At 46.0% G+C, this 21,998-nt stretch overlaps 4 protein-coding genes and 4 non-coding genes across 27 annotated transcripts in view; 6 read left to right on the forward strand and 2 right to left on the reverse strand.

Annotated features, from left to right (window-relative positions):
- Positions 1–3,288, reverse strand: part of PBRM1 (polybromo 1) — a 55,315-nt gene extending 52,027 nt beyond the window's left edge. For 8 of the 18 annotated variants that reach the window (XM_054280671.1, XM_054280662.1, XM_054280674.1 and 5 more), the window contains exons 1-2: positions 3,212–3,288; positions 802–924 (exon numbers count right to left, since the gene is read on the reverse strand). In XM_054280671.1, coding sequence (XP_054136646.1) covers positions 802–840 — 39 coding nt within the window. In that variant the 5' untranslated portion in view covers positions 841–924; positions 3,212–3,288. Of the gene's footprint in view, positions 1–792; positions 925–3,211 lie in introns of all 18 variants that reach the window. The other 10 variants (XM_054280659.1, XM_054280672.1, XM_054280666.1 and 7 more) reach the window with 3 other exon arrangements.
- A 131-nt stretch (positions 3,289–3,419) lies between these two features.
- Positions 3,420–10,726, forward strand: GNL3 (G protein nucleolar 3). Its single transcript, XM_054280908.1, has 15 exons — positions 3,420–3,474; positions 3,725–3,783; positions 3,880–4,017; positions 4,652–4,765; positions 4,930–5,013; positions 5,222–5,357; positions 5,819–5,922; positions 6,183–6,318; positions 6,780–6,867; positions 7,252–7,435; positions 8,387–8,529; positions 9,195–9,331; positions 9,803–10,035; positions 10,231–10,312; positions 10,402–10,726. The coding sequence occupies exons 1-15, from the start codon at positions 3,462–3,464 to the stop codon at positions 10,488–10,490; spliced, it is 1,740 nt and encodes a 579-aa protein (XP_054136883.1). The 5' UTR covers positions 3,420–3,461; the 3' UTR covers positions 10,491–10,726.
- Positions 5,413–5,485, forward strand: LOC128939991 (small nucleolar RNA SNORD19). The gene has a single exon (XR_008483275.1). It is a non-coding gene; the product is annotated as a small nucleolar RNA SNORD19 (small nucleolar RNA).
- Positions 6,611–6,681, forward strand: LOC128939992 (small nucleolar RNA SNORD19). Its single transcript, XR_008483276.1, has one exon. It is a non-coding gene; the product is annotated as a small nucleolar RNA SNORD19 (small nucleolar RNA).
- Positions 7,110–7,185, forward strand: LOC128939994 (small nucleolar RNA SNORD69). The gene has a single exon (XR_008483278.1). It is a non-coding gene; the product is annotated as a small nucleolar RNA SNORD69 (small nucleolar RNA).
- On the forward strand, positions 7,690–7,766 carry LOC128939993 (small nucleolar RNA SNORD19). Its single transcript, XR_008483277.1, has one exon. It is a non-coding gene; the product is annotated as a small nucleolar RNA SNORD19 (small nucleolar RNA).
- Positions 10,727–11,856: 1,130 nt separating the features above from the next.
- Positions 11,857–19,975, reverse strand: GLT8D1 (glycosyltransferase 8 domain containing 1). Of its 3 annotated transcripts, none has more exons than XM_054280912.1 (10): positions 19,786–19,975; positions 16,939–16,994; positions 16,737–16,835; positions 16,085–16,301; positions 15,326–15,443; positions 14,705–14,789; positions 14,382–14,494; positions 13,696–13,862; positions 13,456–13,568; positions 11,857–12,824 (listed from the first exon to the last, which is right to left on the reverse strand). In XM_054280912.1, exons 2-10 carry the CDS (start codon positions 16,952–16,954, stop codon positions 12,634–12,636), a joined length of 1,119 nt encoding a protein of 372 aa, XP_054136887.1. In that variant the 5' UTR covers positions 16,955–16,994; positions 19,786–19,975; the 3' UTR covers positions 11,857–12,633. The 3 variants fall into 3 exon arrangements, with proteins under 3 accessions (XP_054136887.1, XP_054136886.1, XP_054136884.1); XM_054280911.1 differs by lacking the exon at positions 19,786–19,975 and adding an exon at positions 18,557–18,683 and having other exon boundaries at positions 16,939–16,997; XM_054280909.1 differs by lacking the exon at positions 19,786–19,975 and adding an exon at positions 18,553–18,683.
- On the forward strand, positions 18,738–21,851 carry SPCS1 (signal peptidase complex subunit 1). Its single transcript, XM_054280913.1, has 4 exons — positions 18,738–18,936; positions 20,006–20,065; positions 20,377–20,463; positions 21,395–21,851. The coding sequence occupies exons 1-4, from the start codon at positions 18,901–18,903 to the stop codon at positions 21,515–21,517; spliced, it is 306 nt and encodes a 101-aa protein (XP_054136888.1). The 5' UTR covers positions 18,738–18,900; the 3' UTR covers positions 21,518–21,851.
- Positions 21,852–21,998: the final 147 nt, after the last annotated feature.

Consider the following 21,998-nt stretch of genomic DNA (forward strand, 5'->3'; position numbering starts at 1 on the left):
AATGGTAAAGAGAAATCAAAATGCTCCTACAGTTTTATAGTCACCAATGACAGCAAGGCCAGAAACCCCCAGGCTCACGTTGAATTGGCAACTCTTCACAGAATATATTCTAAACTCCACATTTTCATACCCCATCACATGCACAACAACTAAGCAAAAACCACTGTGTAAAAACTCTTCATTCCATGTCAAACTAAAAAAACACAAAAAACAGACCAACAAAGAAAAAAAACAACCAACCAAAACAAATTACAAATGAAAAGGGCCAGAGAATACCTTGTGTTACATTAAAGTGAAAAGAAGGTCTGGATCACCATGGGACCTCCCACTCCCATTTCTGTGTGGGATGAATGGCTCAACCATGGAGAAGCAGGGAAAGCCCCCTCCTCTTTTGGCCAGAGTTTTGCATTTACCAACACAAGCAGTGACAAATGAATAACCACCATCCAACAACTATGGTAATTTATGGAACAAGTTGTTGGCTCTTTCCCAACTTCCAGTGACAGCATCAGAAAAGTATCTTTATTTGGGGCCATCTCAAAGGCTGAGGACAGAACAGATGCATCCATCCCTATCCCTTTTTTCCAACCAAGCCCAGGGATCTCTTTTAGGAGGCACTCAGATGATTGACAAGGTATGGCAGCACAATGTAACTGAATTAAAGCATTTTTGTTAGAGACAGAGATAACTGCAGGCACACAGTGAGATGAATAAGGTAGGAATAATTAACAGTTAGGAAAAAGAAAAGCAAAAGGCCAAGGCAAAGGGATGGAGACACAATCAATAATTTACCAGATTTACCAGAGTAGAACCAGCACCTCGAAAAGCCAATCTCCTCATAGTGTCGGATGGGCAAGCACAGATACTGTGAGAAAGGGACACTCTAAGAGTGCCAAACCAGAAATGGTGTTAGTACAGCCACAACTGGAAGACAAGAAAAAGGAAAGAGAGAGGAAAGAAAATTCAGAGTAGGTAGATAAAGAATAAAATCAAAGAATAAAGTGGATAATTACAGTGACAGAGAAAAAAAGCAAGAAACAGAAGGCAACTTTTTTTAGCCCAGCAGAAACTCTACAAAGTAATTTTGTACACAGAATGCTAGACACTTCTGTCATTGTCACAGTAAAAATACATTTCTCTAATGTTCCTGAATATGCATTACAGATTTCACAGCCACTTGCTAGAGAATGATTCATCAAGCAGAGTAGAAAGTAAACAGAAGTGATACCTGATCTGAGAGTACAAACCAGAAAGCTGTAAGTTACAGAATGCAAAGCAGAAAAGTGCTTATAACAATATAATCTTAAGGTCAACAAACACTTAATAAACTCTAAGAAGATGCACCTTCAACACTCTTCAGTAAGCAGTAAATATGCAGCCATACACTAAAAAAAACAATTTCAATTTCTATGCAGTCTCCAAGCCTGATTATTTTCACAGAAATTCCATGTGAAATATACAGAACCATTTTATGGCAAAATGTTTGCTTCTCTGTAGTTCTTCCAACTCCTGCCTTCAATCAAACCCCAGAGAGGTTCTCTTCCTGTTCAGCACTCTGGACATTTTCATAACACGGACATGCAGAGAAGCCCTGTGGTTTATCAGCAGGCAATTCATTTTGGGAACTGACAACAGCCTCAAGCCTTGGCACTGCCTCCAACTTCCATCTGAGGGCTACAGTCTGGAGAGGCTGCACCAGGCACATGCTGGGAAACACAAGCCCTGGGTTGTGGAAGAAAGGCAGGAGGGACTACCAGAATCAATAATTCTGCTTCAACCGGGAACCCAAGAGTACACTCAGTCCAGTCCCATCCTGAAATAAAGATCTGGGAATCTCCCTGCCAGCACCTGCCTGCAGGCTGCACATCAGCTGCTGATGTCCACTGTTCCAGGCACAATGCTGTGGCTCTCAGCCATACTCTGACACGGCTGTGTCAAGGTACCCTCACCACTCACACACAGCCTCCAAAACACCGAGGTTTTTCTCTTCTAATAACCAGGCAAAACACTGATCTATCTGGACAACATCACAAACACTCAGTGAGAGACCTGCTGATGTAACACTCACTGAAGGTGAGGCTCCAAAACACAAACTTCTCCCTAAACTGCCACACTCCCAAGCACAGAGAGCTCAGCTGTGCACAGAAACACAGTTGTACTGCAGACACTCTCTCCCTGAGCTTCTGCAATTGCACTGCTGGCTCACAACAGTCACACCAACAATCTCCACTGCTATCAATGAGCACCTCCAATGCAACAGGAGCTTGAGCATCTCCTCGGTAATTGCCTCACTAGCCAGAAAAATGTCACAAAACCACAGCAAGAAATTACTAATTCACAGGTACACTGATATGCACAACGGGGAAAGGAAGGCTGTCTCTCTCAAAAGCTGTACAGGAGGACCACAAGTGTCACTCCAATCTCTCCACACCAACAGGTTTTACACACGTCGGACATCTCACACTTAAAATAAAACATCCTAGCACTCTAGAGGTTCATTTTCTGCCTCCTGGCAGAGAGCTAAAAACCAATAGATACCACGGGTAGTATGTATTGCCATCAGGATCTCCCACGTTTCACCAGAAACACGAAACACGGTAAATTTAGCCAAGGGAACAGGGGAGGGAAACGCAGCCGGAATCTCCCCCGGTTACCGATCGCACAGAAAGCTGCCACGGGATGGGAAGAGGGGGCTGGCAGCGACCAGGCACGGTGAAAGGGCAAAGCTGGGGAAAAGCGAGAGGGACAACACAGCCACGGCTTTATCCACACCGGGACAAGGAACAAAGACACCGAATATGTGATTGCCCCGAGGCGGCGGAGCCCCAGCCCGGGAGCTCAGGGGTTATCCCCGGCAGGAAACAAAGGGAAGCCCTTTCCCGGCTCCGGACCGTGTCCCGGGCCCGCCCCGCGCTGCCGCCACCGCGGGCAGGACCCGCCGCTGTGCCCGGGCCCGCCCCGGGAGCCGCCGTTGTCACCCCGCGGGCCCGGCCCGGCGCCGGCACGGGGAACACGGCGGGAACGCGGCGGGAAGGAAGCGCTGAGGCGCACCCGGCCCGGCGACACGGCCCGGGCCCGGGGCGGGTGACAGGGGCGGGCGGCGCTCGGCGCCCCGGGCCCGGCGCGGCCGCTGCGCGCTCGGGCGGCGCCGCCACACAAAGGGAGGCAGCGGCCTCCAAGCTCCGGCCCGCGCCCCGCCCGCGCCGCTCACCCCGCCGGCTCCGCTCCGCCTCCCGCAGCCGCGGCCGACCCGGGGTGGGTGCGCGGGGTCCGCCCGGCCCGGCCCGTCCCGTCCCGCCGGTACCGCCCGTCCCGACACCACCGGTGCCGCCGCCGCCGCCGCCGCCGCCGTCGCAAAGCGCGCCCGGCCGCCCAACGCGCCGAGCCCGCGCGACACCCCGGCGGGGCAGCGCCGGCGCGCTTTACGGCAGCGCCCGCCGGCGGGAGCACGTGGCGCCGCCATGAAGCGACCGAGTGAGCGCCGGGAGAAGCGCCGGGAGCGGCTCCGGGACGGGACGGGACGGGCGGGGACGGGACAGAAGGGGCCAGGATGGGCGCGGGAGGCGGCCCAGCACCGGGGGGTGGCGGCCCCCCCCGGCCAAGCGAGCGGCGGCGATCGAGGGGGCAGGAATCGGGGGCTGGGGCTCGGGGGAGCGGCGGCGGGAGCTCGGTGGCGGGGATGTGCGTGTCGGTGCACGGCGCTGATGGGCGCGGTGCCTTGCAGAGCTGCGGAAGGCGAGCAAGAGGCTGAGCTGCCACAAGCGCTACAAGATCCAGAAGAAGGTGAGGCCCGGCCCCGGTGCCGCGTTTGGCCGTCCCGGGGCCGCCGCGCTGCGGTTCCGGGCCTTGGACTGAGGAGATTTCTTGTGCCCGCTTCAGATCAGAGAACACCACCGGAAAGTCCGGAAAGAGGCCAAGAAACGCGGACACAAAAAACCCAAGAAGGATCCCGGAATTCCCAGTGCGGCGCCGTTTAAGGAGGAGCTTCTGCGGGAAGCGGAGCAGAGAAAGCAGAGGGTAAAACACAGTTTGTGGTAACGAGGGCAAAAACCGAGAGGGCAAAAACCATCCCTCTCTTTATGGAAGCTTTGTGTGCATAAGTGAGCACTCAGAGGAACGGTCATGGTAGACGGTCCCAGCAGACTCGTGCTTTGGAAAAACGATGTATTTATTTCCAGCATTGTACAGTGTGCAACGCTGGAAATATGAGCAAATCAAATAATGATTTGCTCTTTATTTTTAACTTTTGTTTCCTCACTGTGCACGGGAACACGCTGGAAGGGTCATTTTTAATGCAGTCAAAATTCCCTGTGGTGCTGGGATACAGAAATGTCCCATTGGAGTGCTGGGAGTTAAATCATGGCATTATGGGATTATACAGAAAATAGGAATCTACTGTCTGCAGGGTGGACTAATGTGACATTTGTCAGCTGTAGGGGTGGCTGCAGAGCTGCTCTTTTGGGATCAAGCTAATGCATGGCTGCCTCTGGGTAGGATGAAAAAAAAAAAAAAAGAGTTCCCAGAGTCCTGGATAGCCAGGACTTCTAACTGAGCTGGCTCAGGAGCTTGGGTGAGGAATGGGGAGAAAGAACATTCTTCCTTACCACTTTCAAAGATGTCTTATCTGGCCTGGGGTTTTGCTTGCAATCAGCTGGAAGAACTGAAACAAAAGCAGAAGCTCAACAGACAGAAAGAACATGAAAAGAAGAGGAAGCTGGAAGCTAAAAAGAATGCAGCCACAGTCAAGGAGAAAGCAGAGGGACAGGTAGGAGTCCTTTCCTCTATCATTTTGATTTCTTGAACCTGTAGAAGTCATTCTGAAACTGAACCTTCTTAAGCAGCATGTTACAATTTCATGCTGAATGTACATACAAATATTAGGCACTAATTCTCATTTAAATAATTTCCTTTTGTTTTTATTTGCTTTAGGAATCCTCTGGCAAATCCAAAGGAAAGACTAAAAAACCACTGAATAAAAATTCTAAGAAATCATTCTGCAGGGAGCTCACGAAGGTGAAAGGCTTCAACTATTTTTATATCACTATATGAGAGTCAGCAATAAGACCACATGTTATTTTCCCTTTTTTGTGTTACTGTTTAGAACACAAAGTTTGTCTGTGAGAAACTAGAACACTAAAGTATTTTTCTAAGCCACAGCTATACCAGAATTGTCATCTGGTCTGTGATGTCGTGTTTAAGTCTTGTCTTTTTTCTGACCCAGGTACTTGAGGCCTCAGATGTGGTTCTGGAGGTTTTGGATGCCAGAGATCCAATGGGCTGCAGGTGTCCTCAGCTGGAGCAAGCTGTCACTTCCTCTGGAGGGAACAAAAAGCTGCTCTTGGTTCTGAACAAAATTGGTAAGAAACACAGGTTTTGTCACAGTGTTATTGGCACTGTGGTTCTTTGGTAGGTGAGCTATGAAGATTTTAAAGGAATCTGACATTTCATTGAAGACATGAGATCCAACTCTGAGCTCACTAAAAAGGCTGCAAATTACCAAGTACCAGCAGTTAAGTAAAGAAAATAAAATACCAAGAGCAACAACAAGAGCAAAGGGAACTTTGTGGTAAAGTAGCCTTTGCAAGGACTGTGGGGTAATCCTTCACAGAAGATCATTCTGTACCATACAAATCTTCTAGCAAGACCCCAGCATTAAAAACCTAATACAGAGGCCAGAAATGTAATTGTGATGTGCTCTGCTAAGGCAGAGACCCTGTGGGCCTTTGGGGAATGCACTCAGTCCTTTATATTAGAGTTCTCAGGGTATTTGTCATGATAAGGTTAATTTAAGGAGTGAAAGAACTGCTCTTCTTTCCAGATTTAGTGCCAAAGGACAACGTAGAGAAATGGTTGAATTATTTGAAGGAAGAGTTTCCAACTGTTGCTTTTAAGTCAGCAACAATGATGAAGGACAAGACTATGGTAAGAGCACTGCAGGCTGTCCCATGAAGAGGTTATGTGTTTGCAGTCATACATGTTAAAACATCTTTAAAATTCCTTTTCCCCTGGTTTGATTGCACTTCTGGGACTGATGGATGTGCCTTTACACTTTGACTGAGCTTTGCAGTACAGTGGGGGAATTCTTACCACTGCAGTTACAGTAGATGAATAAATCTGTGTCCATATTTTATCTCCCTTAATAGCTCCTGACCATGGGGTTTTTTTGCCTTTGACTCCTGTAGCAGGAACAGGTCACAAAAAGACATGCACGTGTTGATTTCTCAGAAACCTCTCAGTATTTTGGAAGCAAATGCCTTTTGAAGCTTCTCCAAGGGTATGGCAAGACCCAAGACAGAGCCATTCAGGTTGGGGTGGTAGGTAAGTGTTTGGAGAAACAGGAGGAGTTTTCTTCTCCCATAAAGCTTTGGGATCCTATACTACAGGACTGGGTAAAACTGCTAACACCTGGTTTGCTAGTGAGCTTTCCAGGCTTTGTTCTTTGATCTAAGGCTCCCAGTGTTGTAGTGCTTCAGCTGCCAGGGATCCATGGTGCACTTCCACAGAGATCTGTGGGAGCCCAAAGAAGGCAGGATATGTGCTCCACTGGCACTGCCTGCCTCATGCCTGACAAAAATCCCATGGAATGCAGCACTACAAATCCTGCAAGTGTGAGAAATGAGGATACATTCTTTGTCTTATTTCTGTGAAGACTTCAGATCCAACTCTGATCTCACACTGATGCTTACCTTAGCAAAGATAACTGGTAGAAGCTGTTTTGATGGGTGTTAAAAAGCTGTTTTCTGATTTAACTTACAAGGATTTATGTGATTTTTCCTCAGGTTTCCCTAACGTGGGAAAGAGCAGCATAATCAACAGTCTCAAAGGAAAACGTGCTTGTAATGTTGGCCTGACAAGAGGTGTTACCAAGTAAGCTCAGCCTGATCAAAGCTGTTCCTTTCCTTGTTTGTTGTGTTTCAGTTACCATGAATTTGTGTTTCAGTCCATTAGGGGCAAAGCACACCAGTGTGCAGCTTTAAATGCACATTGAAATCTGCAAGATGAAAGGTATTGATATGTATAATGCAAGCTCTCTCCTTGTGTATCCCTTATCTACACAAGGGATAAACTTATGTATAAGCTTGATGTTTTGTTTGTTTAAATGTCTATCCTACACAAAGCACATGATGACAAAACATTGAAACTGACTGTATGAAGCACATTCAATCCAACACTGAGCTTTGTGTCTTGCATCCCTCACCATCACCAGTCCTTCACTGATTATCTGCTCACAGTGCATTTTCCTCTGAACAGGTCCATGCAAGCTGTGCACCTTGATAAGCAGACAAAGATGCTGGACAGTCCAAGTATAATTGCAGATCCTTCTAACAGTGCTCTTGCTCTGGCCTTGAGAAGTATCATAGACCCTGAAGGATCAGACTCAGCACTTGTGATTGAAGGAGTAAATGCCATAATAAATCACTGCAGTAAGCAGCAGGTGAGCTCCATGTTTTTTCTATGTCTCTCACTGCATCAGACTTCTCTGTAGGTTTCTTAGGCCCAGTAATGAAAGTTCATTTTGCTGTAGCTAATGCTGATAGGTTTTGAACTGCTTTCCTAAGCATTCAAAGTGGCAATGCCAAGGGTGATCCTTCATCCTTACAAACAGAAGGCAGAACAGCATGCCACAATCCTGACAGCCAGAGTAAAGAGCATTGCTTTTAAGACTTCATCACCACACAATCAGAGAGTGAAAAATGATGATACTGCTTGTATGCTGCCTAGGTTACAGTGAAGACCTCAGATCCAACTCTGATTTCACTCTAGTTTCAAGCAAATTAACCTAAGCCTAATTGCTTTTCAGTTCTTTGAGAAGAGTTTTCACAGACCAGCGTGCTGTCCTGTTGCAGCACATATCATGTTTGAGACAGCACAATACACAGAGTATCCCCACACAATTTCAGCAAGCTTCAGCCCACACAAAGTAACACCTTACCTCTTCAGGAGGCTTCAAGCATCTGCCCTTCTTGTTCTTCAGCCCAGCCTTTTATCCCCTCCTGTTGATTCCCTGCACCTGTGTGCCCTCTGCTCCCTTTGGTGGTTGCTCAGTGCCCCTGGGCACTCCATGGCTCATTGGTCAGTGCTGCTCACCTGCTGCTCAAAGCTGTGCCCATTGGGGATGAGGTTCAGCCCCAGCCCCACTCCCAGTCAGCACAAACTGTGCACCTACACTGTGTCTGCACACCCACGAGTCTGCCTGAATGGCAGATGAGTTTGTTGATGAAGTAGGCATTTTACTTTCTAATGTTTACTCCCACATGTGTGAGAAAAACAGCTTTTCTCTTACTCTGTCCTCACTTTTATCCAACTTTATTTGCTCTTTTATACTCCTAAAACTATGAGAAGGATGGGCATCTCTTTCTGAATGTGCCATTTTCTTTTGCCCTAGGTAATGATGCACTATAATATCCCAGATTTCAGGGACCCTGAAGAGTTTTTATCTTTACTGGCTCAGAAGAGGGGCATGCTAAAAAAGGGAGGTGTTCCTGACATAGAAAATATGGCTAAACTAGTGCTTTGTGACTGGACAGGGTATGTATGCTGTGAACTTTGCTCTCTGCTGCTCATCTTTCTCTCACTGTTAATCCAGCACAGCAGAAGCACTGAGTCCAGCAAAGTACTTAAAAAGGAGAGGCTGCTTTTTTCCCTTCCTTTCTCACATTCCACTTGGGTAAAGAGCTGGATTGTCCATCAGATTTAGAGGATGCCATCCAGAGATAATTTTCTAAGTAGTGAAGGTTACACAAGAAGAGTCAAAGCCTGTTGCACATTACTGCATAGACAGTTTCTGAAATGGAAATGTGCTTTCCTCTCCATGCCAAGTCTATGTTATCCTCTTCTGGACAGGAAAGGATATGGCAAACTTTCTGTGGAAATTCAGGGTGGTTCCTATATTCTGAGGGTAGGAATAAATGTAACTCACATTCAGTAATTGACTGTGACTATCTCCCTTGCTGAAGTGACTCAGCTGCTTTTACAGGCAGCTGATCTGTGGTGACAAAGTGCCATTGCATTTTCCTCTCAGGAGTGGGCTATCCCCTTAATACTGTTGACAACTTCAGAGTCAGATTTTAATATCTATTGAATAGTTAATATCTATTAAATAGTTATTAGTTTGAGAGCTTTGTGCTCTGGGTTTTATTTTTAAATACAGTGATTTAATAGTTGTTTTTTAATGCTGATTTTTATTTTCTCAGAGCCAGAATAAAGTACTACTCACAACCTCCAGGATCTCAGAAACCACCACCCTATCTTACAGAACAAAAAATAGCTGAAATGCAGGAAGGCTTTAATTTAAATAACCTAGAACAAGAAAACAGCAACACTGTTCAAGGTAGGACTGTTCCTGTTATAGACTACCATTAACCATAGAGTCACAGATTGGCCTGGGTTGGAAGGGGCCTTAAAGTTCATCTTGTTCCAAACCCCCAGCTGTGGGCAGGGCCACCTTTCACTCAGACCAGATTAGTCAGAGCCCCCTCCACTTCCAGGGATGGGGCAGCCACAACTTCTCTGGGAAACCAGTGCCAGGGCCTCACCATCCTCACAGTAAAGAATTTTTTCCTGCTATCTAAACTAAACTCACTTAGGTAAACTTACCTACACTCAAATCCAGGTTTTCCAGCTCTTAGCAGTTTTCTGTAAATGCCTCAGGGAAAGCTTTTCTCAGAGAATTTCCTTGTCTTGATGGCAGAACCCTGTGTGGGAGCCCTGTCTGGCAGGGAGGGGACAGAATTGCAGTTTCCCCACTTTGGGGCTGGGCATTACATCTGTGCTGAACAGACACTTCCTGTGTTTTCTGCAGCTTTAAAGCACCCCAGTCCAGCAAGCAGCATTGCTTTTCAGTCAGCTGGAATGACAAATGGGACAATAGAGGAAAATAAAGTGATAGAGGAAGGGTCAAACTGGGGAAACATGGAAACAAGCAAAGAGGAGGAAGAAGAGGAGGAAGAAGAAGAAGAAGAGGAGGAAGAGGAATTCACAGAAAGTGATGATGATGAAGGTGATATGGAAGAAGATGATGATGATGTCAAAGAGGTAAATGAGGGTTTCTCTAGGATTGGCCTTTTCTCCTGAGTTAAGGAAACAACATTGTTCCAAGTCACTTGGCCTCAGCAGTGAGGCTCAGCTATACAAGGAGCCATCCACACTTTCCCCAGGCTCTGTTAGGTTTCATTTGCATAGGAAATTTCATTAATGATGTTAAAATAATGTCTGACCTCTGACTTGCAGGAAAGCCAAGTTCAGGTCACCAGAAGAGCAAAGCCTGGAACACACCAAACAAATCCTACAAATCCCAAGGAGCAGAGGGCAGGTGTGTATTCAGAACCCTGGCTCAGGGATGGGCTCTGGAAGCTCCAGGATTTGCACTGGTTTCACTAACACATGTTTGTCTCTTCTCAGGAAATGAACGTTCCAGATCACTGTCCTTCAGCTTAGACAAACCTGCAGATGAGGATGATGCCTATGATTTTAATACAGACTACGTGTAACAAACCAGGTGGGAAGCACTCTCTGGAGAGCTGCTGCTGGCTTAAAGAGCAGTCAGGAACACTGGGGTTGCAGCACAAGCTGGAGGATGCTGCAGAGCCAGAGCTGCTGCAAAGACTCAGCTGTTGCTGTGTCAGATAATGTACATAATAGTGCATCTCCCTGGATAGTTCCAGATTTTATACAGGTCTAAGAAACTGATTGTTACTCAACTTTGTCATAAAGTTTATTTCCTATATTAAAGCCTATTTTAAAAATTCCTAATATTCCTCCTGTTTTAATAAATTCCTAAAACTCACTTAGTCTGTTTATTTTGCCTTATAAAATACCCTTCAAGAGGATAAACCCTTTGTCTTTGAAAAATTATTGATAAACATTTCATTCTAGTCATGTTCAAGCAATAACTCTTAAGTTTTCCTAGAGGATTACAAAGATTTTACTCTTAGAGCATGACTTTAGACAGTGACTTTTTAGTACATTTTTGCAAAGCATCTCCTGTGCTTGTTATCTTCTTAAAACTGAAAAGTATGATTTCTCTGTTCTTTGATAAATAGGTTTGTTTTCCCTCAATGTCTGCTGAGGCATAGATTCTTATGGGCAGCTTAAAAAGATGTCAAGTGCATACACAAACAGGCAGTTCCTTTAAGCCTGCTAAAACCCAGCTTGCTCAGCTGAATTGCATTGTCAGCTAATCAAAGTAAAATCTTTCAAAGTTGTTAAGTGAATTTACTTAATTACTCCTAACTGCTTCAAGGACAAGAATGGTTCTTGTTCTAATGGTTCATCAAAACCTAGGAAAAGAAACAACAGGTAACAAACCAGATCAGGGTATCCATGACAGAAACACAACTACAGGCAGTGACTGCAATGAGAGCAGCAGTTTAAAATCCTTTTGAAGCAGAACTAAAACCATATTCACAGTCAAGGAATCCTTTACCTCTGCTGCCCTGTGTTTCAGACCAGGCAGGCTCAGCTGTGATGAACACAAAGCCTTTTGTCTGAACATCCTCCACCAAGGGCTCTTCACAAGCCTGAGTGCAAACCTCTGTTAAATGGAGTAGTTGGCACAGTGGCTGCTGGGATATATCAGCTGATAATAACTATCACTCAACAATACAACTAGAAAAAACAAACCAACTTACCTTAGCACAGGTGATGGGCAGCTGGCTGCAGAGGGCACAGGCTTCTCATTTGATGAGTTCCCAGATGAGGAAAGGCGCAGCAGGAAAAACCATAGCAGAGTGTAGCTCACTTGAGAGAACTATGAGGAACTCAATATACAAAATTAATCTGTAATTAATGCAGCCTGGTCCCCAAAATAAGTAGTTTGTACTATTTTAGAATTAGATTGCTTTCACAAAGACCAGATGAATTCACTTTGGCTTTAATCACTTGCTACTGTGCACAAAGGAAACACTTCCTATATCAAGACTGGAATTAGATTGCCATTTACCTGAGGCTGGAATCAGCATCTTACAATTAGCTTTATTTTTGAACAAAGTTTCATCCACCACTTTCCAAAAAAATTGGTTTAGTGTTCACTGGCAGTTAAAACCATTTTGCATAGTGAAATAATACTCAAAAGATTAATCTTTCAAAAATGATTCAATTTTGCAGAATTCTGTAAGAAAGACTTAAAGAGAAATGGTTGGGAGGAGATTTCATGCAAGGAAGGGTTGTTGAGGGAATTATTTCACAGGATAACAAAACAAAACAAACAACGAAACAAAACCCAGGCAGCTCTTAATTACAGTACATTGCTGTGCAAGATTTGCTGGTGCAAGCACCAGTTGAATTTGTATCTTGTTCTTAGAAACTTTGTTTCTGTAATTGACAAAATGATCCCCCGCTAGAAGACCTGTAGCAAGGAGCAGGAGAACGCAACTGAAATGACAAAACAAAAAAGTGCTCGTTTGTGGAGATCTTCCCTTGTTTTCTGTAGTGCTGCTGGAGTAGCATCGTGTGTCACACAGGTGACAGGAGCCTCCTTTGGACCTGTGCATTTCAGAACTGCACCTGAACAAGTGCATCACCTTGTGCTCCAGAAGGCAGGGTTGGCTCTGTAATACAAGTTGGCTTAAAGAAAAATATTCTGCTTGGCTCCAGAAGTTCCTGAGAAAATGTCATCTTTTATTCAAATGGACTTTACTTTGCTTCATAGGCCTCTGAGTGTCTGCGGATCAGGTTGAACTTGCCTGCAGGGTCAGGGAGATACCACTTCTCCCAGACTTCAGCATAGGAAGCTGTTCTTCCCCAGGGTTTGAAATGTCCATTCCAATGGAGCAGCTTGGCAGCTTCCACAAACTGAGGAGAGTACCTTTTCCCAGCACTAGACCCTGCAATTGAAAAAGAAGCATTAGTGTTTGAAATAAAGGCAGCCAAAACACCAATGTGCAAAACAACTTCAAAACAAAGGATTTAACAAAGGAAATCTTATCAGTTATGGGGAAAGGAGGTAATAGGGGAAGCAGAATTAGGGCAAATGAAAAACAATCAGGTGCAACTAAATGTCACTTTGATCACTCTGTGACTATTTTCATACACTGCCTTAACTTCCAAATTCTTTAAAATCCAATTAACAACCAGATGAATTCAGTAGCCTATGTATTGTTCATCAGAAACATAACCTGAAAACGCTCTCCCAGCACTGGTGCTTCATCACTAGAACAGACATGAATGTCTGCCCTTCTCAAAAGTTTTGGAAGAAACACCTTGGATCACATCAGATACAATATATTTGTGGAAAATGAGATTTTGAGAAAGTCAGTTTGAGAACTAACCCCCAGCAGCTTGAGAAAGACTCAGGCCCACAAGCCCCAAGATGGAATTGCAAAGCTGTTTTTCCTAAAGAACAAAGGACAGATTAGGGGAATAAAATCTCCTTTTGCTACATCATCAACAAGATGTCCAGCTACAGCCCTGGAAAAACCCCCTGGGGGAGCAGCATCACAAACACTTCACACGTACCAAGATGTCGGACGTTCCACATGGGATCGATACTGGAATGCTGCTTGTAAAACACAATTAGCAGGGGAGGTGTTGTGATGCTGCCAGCCAGAGTCTTACTGTAGAGCTCCTCTCTGGAAGTGGAAAGGATGCTGATCAGTTGATTTTTCACTTGCAGCAGAGATACACAGCTCTCTGTTCAAGAGGGAATGCCTCCAGCAGAACCCTGAGCTGCCGGCAGCCCTAGCCTGGGGTACTTACACCACATTAAGCGCCATCCACTTCTCCAGTTGTTTAGTGATGTTCTGTAATTTCCATTCTGTCAGATTGGCAACAAAAACTCCAGGATTGAAAGAGCAGGTGTTGGCTTTCATGGCAAGCCTTCGGATGGTTTCTTTTTTGTAATCTAAAAACCCAATGTAATTGTACTGGTGGGGGGGGAAGAGAGTAGAAATTAGCTTAAAATATACAGGGAAATTCCTAAAGAAAAATTCTGCACAACTCATAGCAGACAGATGTAAGTTGAAGTTGTTACAGTAAATATCCTTTCCTTTAAAATGAGAGAAAGAAAGCTTAAGAGGTGTAACATTTTGAAAATATGATTATATAGACTACATATTTTAAGGAATGCTGCATGGAGTTAATAATACCATATTATTAATATGGTACCAGTCTCAGCTAAAGTACTTTTTATACATTCAGAAATGAAAAATTGTCCCTTCAATGTTCTCAGACCTCCCACTGTTCCACAATGAGAACTGCTCTCATTGTAAAGCACAGCAAAAATTCCAGGTAATTTACTGTGCCTGATCAGAAACCGCAGGTCCCATCTGTAAAACTGGTTTGGGCAGGGAAAGTCACATTTAGGTTTAGGTTTCAGCATTTGGAGCATTCCCAAAAGCCTGAGATCTACAATATTGTTATCACTGAACAAGACTAAAACTGACCTGATTGCCTGCTCCACGGACAGCAACTTTACTACTGGTTGAGTCACAGTCATCTGAAAATGCAGCTGCATGTCCAGGCTTCAATGGGGTGTTGTAAAGTTCAACAATATCACCTGGAAAATGAAAGCAAGCACAGGAAAATCAAAAGCAATCCTGACTAAGAGCCAAGTTAGGCTTTGTTCAGTCCATTGTTAGCAGATAAATATTCAGTTTAACTCAATTCACTCATATTTACAAAGTTTGTACAGAAATGTTTGGGTTCTGTGAGAGATAAGATACTGACCTCAGCATAAGGCCAGTGGCAGCTAACAAAGGTCCCATACCTTGCACTATTACATCATCATCCACATAGATGACCTTCTCTGCATGAGGTACAAAGCTGGGCAAGTAGAATCTTGCAAAAGTTAACTGTGAGGACAGCAAAGCAAGACAAGTGGAAAATTAAATGAAAAGAGTGTCCAAATAAATGTGAAATTGACTGATTTTTCTGGCACTTATCTATGGCATTAATGTCCAAGACAACATCTATAGAGGAAGTAAAATAGGCCGCAATACGCTACAATTTAAAATAAGTTCCATCAATTCCTGGTTTACCATGAATGTATGCATTGATAAACTAACTTTGAAACTGGTCTATATAAGAATTACTTATTTCTCCACATAGATCTGCAGCATCTCTGAGGTGTTGGCATGCTTGACATGCCAGCTGCAGTGTTTCACTGTGGCTAGCAGCAAAAAATGATCCTAGGCATGCATATGTAGATATTCCAATCCATCTCTCACTATCCAGATACTTCATTTTACTGAAACTTAGGGATTTTATTATGAAAGATTGCTTCTATGCTAACAGGCTTGGTTTTGATCTCCAGCTGGGTTCAAAAGCCAACATCAAAATATACTGTTATTAGCTACTAATTGCAAAAAGTAATCAGCATCATCCTCACTGGTTTGAAGTTGTCTGCCTTTTGGGGATCCACTTGTACTTTGCCTTCTAGGACACGAGGGTCAAAATCCAGAATTCGGTACCTCATATTCTTCAGAGGAGGGATCCTCAGCCACATCCTGCAAGCAGGAGAGAGGCACAGATCTTGTTAATGACACAAAATCAAGGGAAAAGCAGGAGACCCAGCTAACAGTGACACAGATCTGGATGCGACACAGATCTGGAAGTGTGAAAGGCACTCTTTCCCTGCCCTACAAACACATCTGGGGTGTAATTGATGCTGCCATCAGTGCTGTCCTGTGTGGCCACTGGGGCAAGTCCAGGGTCAGCACCTGCACACCTGGGACATGTCAAAGGTATGAGGTCACTTCTTGCTTTATCAGCAATACACATTCCTGTTATCACAGGCCTTTCCCAAAACCATCAGTGTGGACAGAAGGGGATTAGAATAACAGAATCAAAGAGTAATCTACAAAAATGGAGAAACACGATTGCCAGCATTTGAATTGCTTAGATGAAATGTAGAAGTACCTTTTACAACCCTTCCACCAACAAACCCCTCACTGGTTGGACATAAGCCCATTGGAAAAGATGTTTCTTTTCCATCCCTGAAACCTCACCAGGAGGAATGGTGGGACTCCCACAGCAGTTCTGTCAAAAAGCTGCTGGGACTGGGAGTCAGGGGAGTGCAGCTCCAGGGAAAGGCAGCTTGGCTCTCCTCTCAGAAATACAGGTGGGAATCCAATGAAAATATCATTACCTCAGGTGATCCACAGTATCATTCAAAGTAACAATGTGGAAAACCACGTTGGCTCTGGTGTTCTGGTAAATGCTGTTCATGGCTGCAATTGCACCTCCCAGCCTCTCATCCGAGGCTGCAATGACCACAGGAATCTCCTTGTCATTCCTCTCATCTGCCAGCCTCTGGGGAGCTGCAGGAATGAAATCTATAGGCTGGAGTCCTAAGGGACTTGGATCTGTGGAGTAAAAATGACATGCTTGTTTTTATTATTATATATTATTATTACCACACTAAAATTCCCAACACTTCAATTATTTCTGTTATACTATTGGATGCCTGAGCTGAGGTGTGGATTACAGTGAGCCAGTATCAAACACTCAGAGCATCAGCTTTTGAGAATCTGAGATGCTAACGAATAGAATAACACCACATTTACAGAAAACTGCACACATTTAACCACACATACTCACACACAGCACAAGGTATTAAAAGGCTGAGCTACAGTAGTCTGCACTTGCCTTTGGTCCCCTCTGCCACACCTATAACCTCATTAACTTCCCTCTGCCATTCACCCAAACCACGTGAGAGGTTCTGTCTGGCCAGAGCAGGTGTTTTCCCACCAAATCTTAAAAATATATATATTCTAAAATTAAAATAAAACCCAACATACCTGACAATTCCCGTCTCAAGAAGTCACTGAGGCTTATGAAGTTATGATGAATAACTAGCAGAAATATGACAACAGCCACTATAAGGATGGAAATGTTCACTGAAAATTAAGAAGAAAAATCTTTATCAAAATAACCAGAGAACATCTGAGAAACTCAGATACAAAAGATATAAAAAAAAACCAGACAAGCATACACACATACCTTTCCTTAACGTCATTTTTCTGTTCTTATTTTATTAGCATAAGGTTCCTGCAAATCTGCAAGAAAAAAATGCAGCAGTCACTGTCAGTGCATTCTTCCATGAGGCACAGCACACTATCACCAGGAGTGTCACAACAGCTTCAGCGCCCAAGGCAGTGAGTGTTTCCCTCTGTCAGTTTTATGACATACATAAAACTATGTCACATTTTAAAAAGTGAGTATGGTCTCAGGAAGTTCCTGACTACAAATACAGAATCACAGGATGGGTTGGGTTGGAAGGAATCTTCAAGATCACCTGGTTCCAACCCCTGCCATGGGCACAGACATCATCCCAGCTTCTCAGGGCAGCCTGTGCCAGGGCCACACCACCCTCACAGGGAAGAATTTCTCCTCAGTACCTCATTTAAACCTGCCCTCTGCCAGTTGGGAACCATTCCCCCTTGTCCTGTCATCCATGTCCTTGTCCAAAGTCCCTCTCCACCCCCTTTAGGCACTGGAAGGGACTCTAACAGGTCCATGTCCTTCTCATGTTAGGGACCCCCTCACTACAATCACATATCTAAAGAAGATCTCAGAGATAGAAAGGAGACATGCAGATCTTACCACTTCACTGACAGAAAAAGGCCAAACTCCTTCTGCCAGTCAAAACTAATCTGAAAGATCTGGAAGATTATGTATGTTTTCTTTACTGTGGCAACTATTTCTTTAGCTATGTGAATTGGGGAAAAAAAGGGGGGGAAAGAAGGCAGTACCATCATGTTATAGAAGGTGGTAGAAATACAACACCAATGCAATTTCGGTGAGAAATTCAAACATGCTTGTTCATTATTTAAGGGTCGAGGTGAAATCAGAACAAGAGCTGTGTATCCTGGCGTGTGAAGGAGCTGTCAAACGACACACAGAAAGCTCCTTAACAACACGCAAAATAGCAGAAACGGTGAGAGACTTGCGAAATCCCTAAATTAAAACCCCTCAGACCGTGCTGTGACTGTTACATGTATCACAACCACTTTCTTCCCGCTGCTGCAGACACATCAGCGGAGCCCAACAAATCCCTGCCCCGAGCCCTCCGAGCACCGCCGCGCTGCTGGCACGGGGCCGGACCCGGAGCTGGGACTGGGAGCACAACGCCACGTCCCGCCGGGCGATTCCCAGCGCCGGGGCTGAGGCGGGCACGGACACGGCCGGCGCCTCAGCGACACGCGGCAGCCGGGCTCAGGACTGCACAGGTATGGTCACGGACCACAATAAAACGCACACCGCGCCGCTCCGCCGGCTGCCTGCAGCGCACACGGCGCTCCCCGGGCTGCTCTGCGGGCACAGCCCCGCTCCGGGGCTGGCGGGCCCGTGCCCGGCTCTCCCGCACCGCCCCGGCCCCTCACGGACCGTCCGCCCGCGCCGCCACCGCGGCAGCGCGCGGGTGCCCGTGGGTGCCCGCCCAGGTGCCTGACCGCCGCCAGGCACCGAACCCGCGCCGCGCCCACCCCGCCGCGATACCGGGGCCGCGGCGGCGCCCGGCGGCTCCGTGGGACGAGCCCGAAGCTGGGACGGGAGGGCGGCCCGCGAGCCGCCGAGTCAGTGCGGGTTTCCGACAGGCGGCTCCGCGGCTCGCACCTGCCGGGGAGGGCGCCTCCGCCGGGGTCCTGGGGGGCGAGGGCGCCGTTGCCGAGGGGATGCGTCCCGGCGGGCTGGGGGGAGCGGGAGCGGAGCAGCCCCGGAGCGGTGGCGGCGGCGCGGAGGCGATGGCCGGGGCTGGGGGCGGCACCCCCGGCCGACGGGGCTTTGGGCGGGGCGGACGGGGCGTGTTTCCGGCCAGCTCAGCAGCCGCCTTCCGCTCCGCCGCGACGATCGCCGGTAGCAGCGGAGAGGCCGCGCCGCGCCCCGCCAACAGCAGGGCCCTACTCGGGAGCGCCGAGACGGCTGCCAAGAGGAACGGGAAGAAGCCGGAGAAGCGCCGCCGCCATGCTGAGCGTGTTCCGCTCCATCCCCACGCAGATGGTAGGGCCCGCTCGGGCCTCGGCACCGGGGCACTGCGGCGACACGGCCGGCGCGGGTTTCAGTGTTCCTGCACGCACGGTGACACGGCCGGTGCGGGTTTCAGTGTCCCTGCACGCACGGTGACACGGCCGGTGCGGGTTTCACTGTCCCTGCACGCACGGTGACACGGCCGGCGCGGGTTTCTGTGTCCCCTGCGCGACACCCGCGTACGAGGCACGGCTAGGGGTTGCAGGATGAATTCCTGTAATTCCGGGTTTTGACCTGCGAGTTGGGACTGTCACTCTGTAAAAGGAAGTTTGGGACTGGCACGCTGTAAAAGGACGTTTGGGACTGGCACGCTGTAAAAGGAAGCTGTCTGTGTAAGGGAAGCCCCTCTGTGCTTTCCTGCCTCTGCTGTAGGACAGAAGGCAGCGTGTGCTCCCAGAGTTTTCTAACATCATGCAAACATAGATTAGTTGGGTTTGGAAGAAACCACTGGAGATCATCCAGTCCAGCCCTCCAAGGCAGGGTCAGCTGGAGCAGGGATGAATCCAGGTGGATTTGGAATGTCTCCACGGCCTCTCCAGGCAGCCTGTCCCAGTGCTCTGCCATCCTCAACATAAAATTCTTCCTTCTGTTGAGGTAGAACTTGGTGTGTTTTAGTTTCTGGCCATTGCTCCTCATCTTGGTGCTGGGCACCACTGAAGAGAGGTTGGCACCATCCTGTTGGCACCCACCCTAGTGACATTTATCTGTCAGCCTTCTCCAGGACACAGGTGCCACACACACCATGCCCTCTTCTGTGGTGATACAGCTTTACTTAGTGATGTTAAAGTGACGACAATGATCTTTTGAACTTGCATTACTTACCCTGATCAGACAGTGCTTGCTTCTGTTTCTAGGTGATGTGGCCAAGCCTGCAGAGGAGGTGTTTTCAGCCACTGTAAGAAAAATAATTACAATCTGGTTTGAAAGTTGAACAAAAACGCTGAGAACCCATGGTCAGGTAGACTGTAGGATCTAACCTGAAATAGTTAAGTGGGCAGGTCTGTGTTTTGAATGACTGACTAAGAAGTGTCTCTTTCCACAGGACTACAAGGGCCAAAAATTAGCAGAACAGATTTTTCAAGGAATCATTCTTGTCTCTGCAGTAAGTATAGTAGGCCTGTGGGTGAGAACATAAAGGACTATTTTTATTTTCTGATCTTATAAATATTTTTCTTATTGTTTGGGGTCACTAAAAACTTTAAACAAAGATGGGCTGTCATAGATTAAAACTTTTCTACTTCCCATCTTTTACTTTCATTGTTGGCCTGCACTTTTGAAAAGGTTTGAAAGATGTACATGCCTTTGAAAAACCTGTATTTTCCTACCTAAATCTATCCCCTGCATCTTAATCATGTCATGGGAAAAGTTTTTCTTTTTTTAAAGTTTGAATTTTTTTAATGTTTGTTTTTGCAGGTAATTGGTTTTATCTATGGATACATCACTGAACAGTTTGGATGGACTGTCTACATAGTTATGGCTGGATTTGCTTTATCATGTTTGGTAAGAATATTTTTCCTCAAACCAAAAAATACATGCACTGTTTAATATGGAATAATTGCTAAATTGAGGGGCTGTCAGCACAGACTAATGTTTGCTATGCAATTCAGATTTATTAATACATATTTGTGCTTCCTTTGGTCTGCATAAAGTGCTTTGCAGCCCATTAAGTGCTTTTTTTTAAATGCTAGCAGAATTTTTGCAATTTAACACCACTTTTGAGTTCATGTTTCATTTCAATGAAAAGTTAGAGTTAAGTCCAGCTGACAGCATTAATAACAGAAGGGACAGGGAGGCTTTCTGTGCAGTAGCAGCTTGGCATGAAAATTTTGCAGCTGTCCCCTGCTGCCTGAGGCAGAATATGGAATTTCAGGAGTAATTACTTAACTATACATGAGAGGTGTCCCATTCCTATTGGGGCACTCCCAATAGTAAAACAGTAAATAACAGTAAAACCAATCTGGTTTAACTTGTGGTTCTTACACCTCTCAAGAGCTCAGATACAGCACAATTTGACCAACCACTACTCAGGACACACAGACATTCCACTGTTTTGAAAAGCCCCTGTAATTCTCTGGCATCGTCATCATCCATCTGCTCCTTACTTACTTAAACATCCCTGTGTTACTTACCTGTGGTGCCACAAGAGGGGAGGGTCTCAGTGCACGTGGGAGGTGCTGGGAATGCTGGTGTCACCTCAGGAGTCCTTTTTACCTCAGGGTGGGTGCTGTCCTTCTCCTTGCAACAACCTGGGGTGCTTTAGTCACGTACTTAAGCGTGACTTTGCAATATAAACTGTAAATGTATATGAAATTGTAAGAGTTTTTAAGGACTAATAAATAATGAGTTAGAGATGAAGATTTTCCTCAGGAGCTGTACAGAACAGCCCCTGAGCACCCAGTGTCCCTGTTGTGACTGCCTCCTCTGCCCTCAGCTGACGCTGCCCCCGTGGCCCATGTACCGCCGCAATCCCCTCAAGTGGCTGCCGGTCCAGGAGTCGGGCACGGAAGAGAAGAAGGCAGCAGACAGGAAGCCAAAGAGACATTCCAAAACCTAAAAATGATGGTGTGCAGGCTGTTACTTTGTTAAGTTTTGTTAAATTAATTTCTATTGAGAAATACTTCTTGGCTTAGTGGTTGGGTTTTTTCTTAGTACTTTGTATCCATCCACGAATACAACCAAGCTCTGCAGGGAGCGTGAAGGCTGGAAATTGGGTCTGGAGGTTCAGGGGAGTCACTGGGAACAAAAGGATGGGGGGATTAACTTCAGAAGGCTACTGGAGGTCACATCTTGAGTATTTCACTAAAAAGGAACACAGTGAATAAAATGAATTCTAGTTAAGCTGTTGCCATAGCCTAAAAGATTAATAAACAGCTAAACTTCTACTGAAATGTTTCTAACTGTGTGTAAAGCAAGTTGTCAGTACTGCCAGGTTGTAATAAATACTGTGAAAAGGTACATACCCCACAGTTCTGAAAATAACTGTTCCAGGATAGGAGGATACAGAGAGCCAGTTTTTGTTTAAAATAAATTTCCCT

This window comes from Melozone crissalis, unplaced genomic scaffold, assembly GCF_028551555.1.
Source record: "Melozone crissalis strain CALT ecotype California unplaced genomic scaffold, PUWL_Pcris_2 ptg000029l_1, whole genome shotgun sequence".
Lineage (NCBI taxonomy): Eukaryota > Metazoa > Chordata > Aves > Passeriformes > Passerellidae > Melozone > Melozone crissalis.

Coding starts and splice junctions, on each gene's coding strand:
- GNL3 (XM_054280908.1), top strand. Junction 5,358..5,818: donor CTTGGTTCTGAACAAAATTG/GTAAGAAACACA, acceptor TCTTCTTTCCAG/ATTTAGTGCCAAAGGACAAC. Junction 10,313..10,401: donor TCCCAAGGAGCAGAGGGCAG/GTGTGTATTCAG, acceptor GTCTCTTCTCAG/GAAATGAACGTTCCAGATCA.
- GLT8D1 (XM_054280912.1), bottom strand. Junction 14,495..14,704: donor TGATGATGTAATAGTGCAAG/GTATGGGACCTT, acceptor TTCATTTTCCAG/GTGATATTGTTGAACTTTAC. Junction 12,825..13,455: donor GTGGAACGTCCGACATCTTG/GTACGTGTGAAG, acceptor TTTCAATTGCAG/GGTCTAGTGCTGGGAAAAGG.
- SPCS1 (XM_054280913.1), top strand. CDS start 18,901: ATGCTGAGCGTGTTCCGCTCCATCCCCACGCAGATG. Junction 18,937..20,005: donor GCTCCATCCCCACGCAGATG/GTAGGGCCCGCT, acceptor CTCTTTCCACAG/GACTACAAGGGCCAAAAATT. Junction 20,464..21,394: donor GATTTGCTTTATCATGTTTG/GTAAGAATATTT, acceptor CTCTGCCCTCAG/CTGACGCTGCCCCCGTGGCC.